The sequence below is a fragment of the Monoraphidium neglectum genome (assembly GCF_000611645.1).
Source record: "Monoraphidium neglectum strain SAG 48.87 unplaced genomic scaffold scaffold06475, whole genome shotgun sequence".
NCBI classification, from domain to species: domain Eukaryota; kingdom Viridiplantae; phylum Chlorophyta; class Chlorophyceae; order Sphaeropleales; family Selenastraceae; genus Monoraphidium; species Monoraphidium neglectum.
In genome coordinates, this window is record NW_014007167.1 from 1 (window position 1) to 1,487 (window position 1,487).

General features: G+C 68.1%; 1 protein-coding gene across 1 annotated transcript; it reads left to right on the top strand.

Annotated features, from left to right (window-relative positions):
* Positions 1–85: 85 nt before the first annotated feature.
* MNEG_16530 (hypothetical protein) lies at positions 86–1,252 on the top strand (the record flags this gene model as incomplete). Its single annotated transcript, XM_014035000.1, has 4 exons — positions 86–124; positions 321–432; positions 637–764; positions 998–1,252. The coding sequence occupies 4 exons, from the start codon at positions 86–88 to the stop codon at positions 1,250–1,252; spliced, it is 534 nt and encodes a 177-aa protein (XP_013890454.1).
* Between the last annotated feature and the right edge of the window lie 235 nt (positions 1,253–1,487).

The window sequence follows — 1,487 nt, forward strand, 5'->3', positions numbered from 1 at the left end:
GGGGGGCGGCGCGCGGCCGCTCGCGGCGCTGCCGCCGGCGCTGGGGTTCTGGGACGCTTTGAAGCACGTGCAGAGCCTGGCTGTCATGGTGCTGGATCAAGACGTAGTCATCATGAGCGGCCAGGTCAGAGCGGGCGGGTTCTTCAGCGGGCGGTGCACATGCACATGCGTGCGACCCAGATGCATTTGCGCGTGCTATCACGCAAAGCGTGCATCGCGTCCGCGGACGAACGACCTCAACACGCGTGTGACAGCCGCCCGGTTTGAGCAAATGCATGCATCCCCTGGTGTGATATGATTCAAACTGCGCGCCCCGACAGGCGCGCGTCATGGGAGAGCGCGGCCTCGGCCGCAGGGACTACTCGCTGTTCGCGCGCGCGGACGAGGGCATCAAGGCGCTGCACCTGTGGGCGGAGGGTGCTGGATACGCGGGTGGGTGCGGCCCCTCTTTTCCTCGATGCCGGGGGCCTGAGTGCGCGACAAGCCGACTGCTGCAAACTCCAGTGCTTTGTCCGCCGACGCCGGTGCGGAAGCCGCTGCCAACTCCAGCTTCTGCAAGCGGCACTTCAACAATTACAAGTACCTGAGCAGCTGGAAATCCGACTGCTGACCCCCCTCTGGCCGCTTCTGCTGCAGACATGTGGCGCCGCCGCATGACCCCCGAGGCCCTGGCCGTGGCGCAGCTGCAGGCGGCCGCGGTCAGCGAGGAGCTGGCGCTTGACAAGTGGCGCAGGCACACCAAGGATTGCGCGGCCTGCCAGCGGGTGCGTGCATCCCACGCGCGGGGCGTACGGGCGGGCGGGGCAGGGCGGGGCGGGGCGCGCCTTGCGTGCATGCGGCGGAGGCCTGGTGAGGCGCCCAGGGCGGAATTTCGACTCCGCCGGCGCATGTGGCTCTTCCTGGGCGCTCAGTTCTGCTTGGAACAGCAACGGCTGCAGGGCTACCGTTCCGTCATTGAATCCAAGCCCCAACCTTGCTCCGTCGCGCCCCGCCACAGGTGTTTGCCGCCGCCCTGCTGGGGTCCAAGGCCCTCACAGCCCTGGCCGCCCTGCTGGCTGCGGCCGCCCTGCCCCTGGCCGCCAGCGGCGCGGGCGCCTGGGCCGCCGCGCTGCTGGCCGGCGCCGCGGCGGCCGCGTACGCGCGGGAGCGGCTGGCGTGGTGGGCGAGCTGGGTGTTTGTGTCGAGCAAGCCGCGGTGGCACAAGAAGGGCGGCCTGACGCTGGTCAACGGCCTGGGGCCCCTGCAGCTTTGACCAGTTTGATTTCTCCTTCAAACACATGATAGTAGCCTCCACAGATACAGGGCTGTGCTGCCGCGTAGGCTTTCAAGCCGCACCCAACCCCCACTTGAGCAGTCCTGCCACAACAGTAGCCTGTGCTGAGCCACGCTGCTGAACGCAGGCACGGTTGCGCACCGCTGTACACAAACAAATGAGCCCCGCCGCAGTGTGCTGCACTTCAGGAGCAATCGCGGCAGCGCAGACGAGG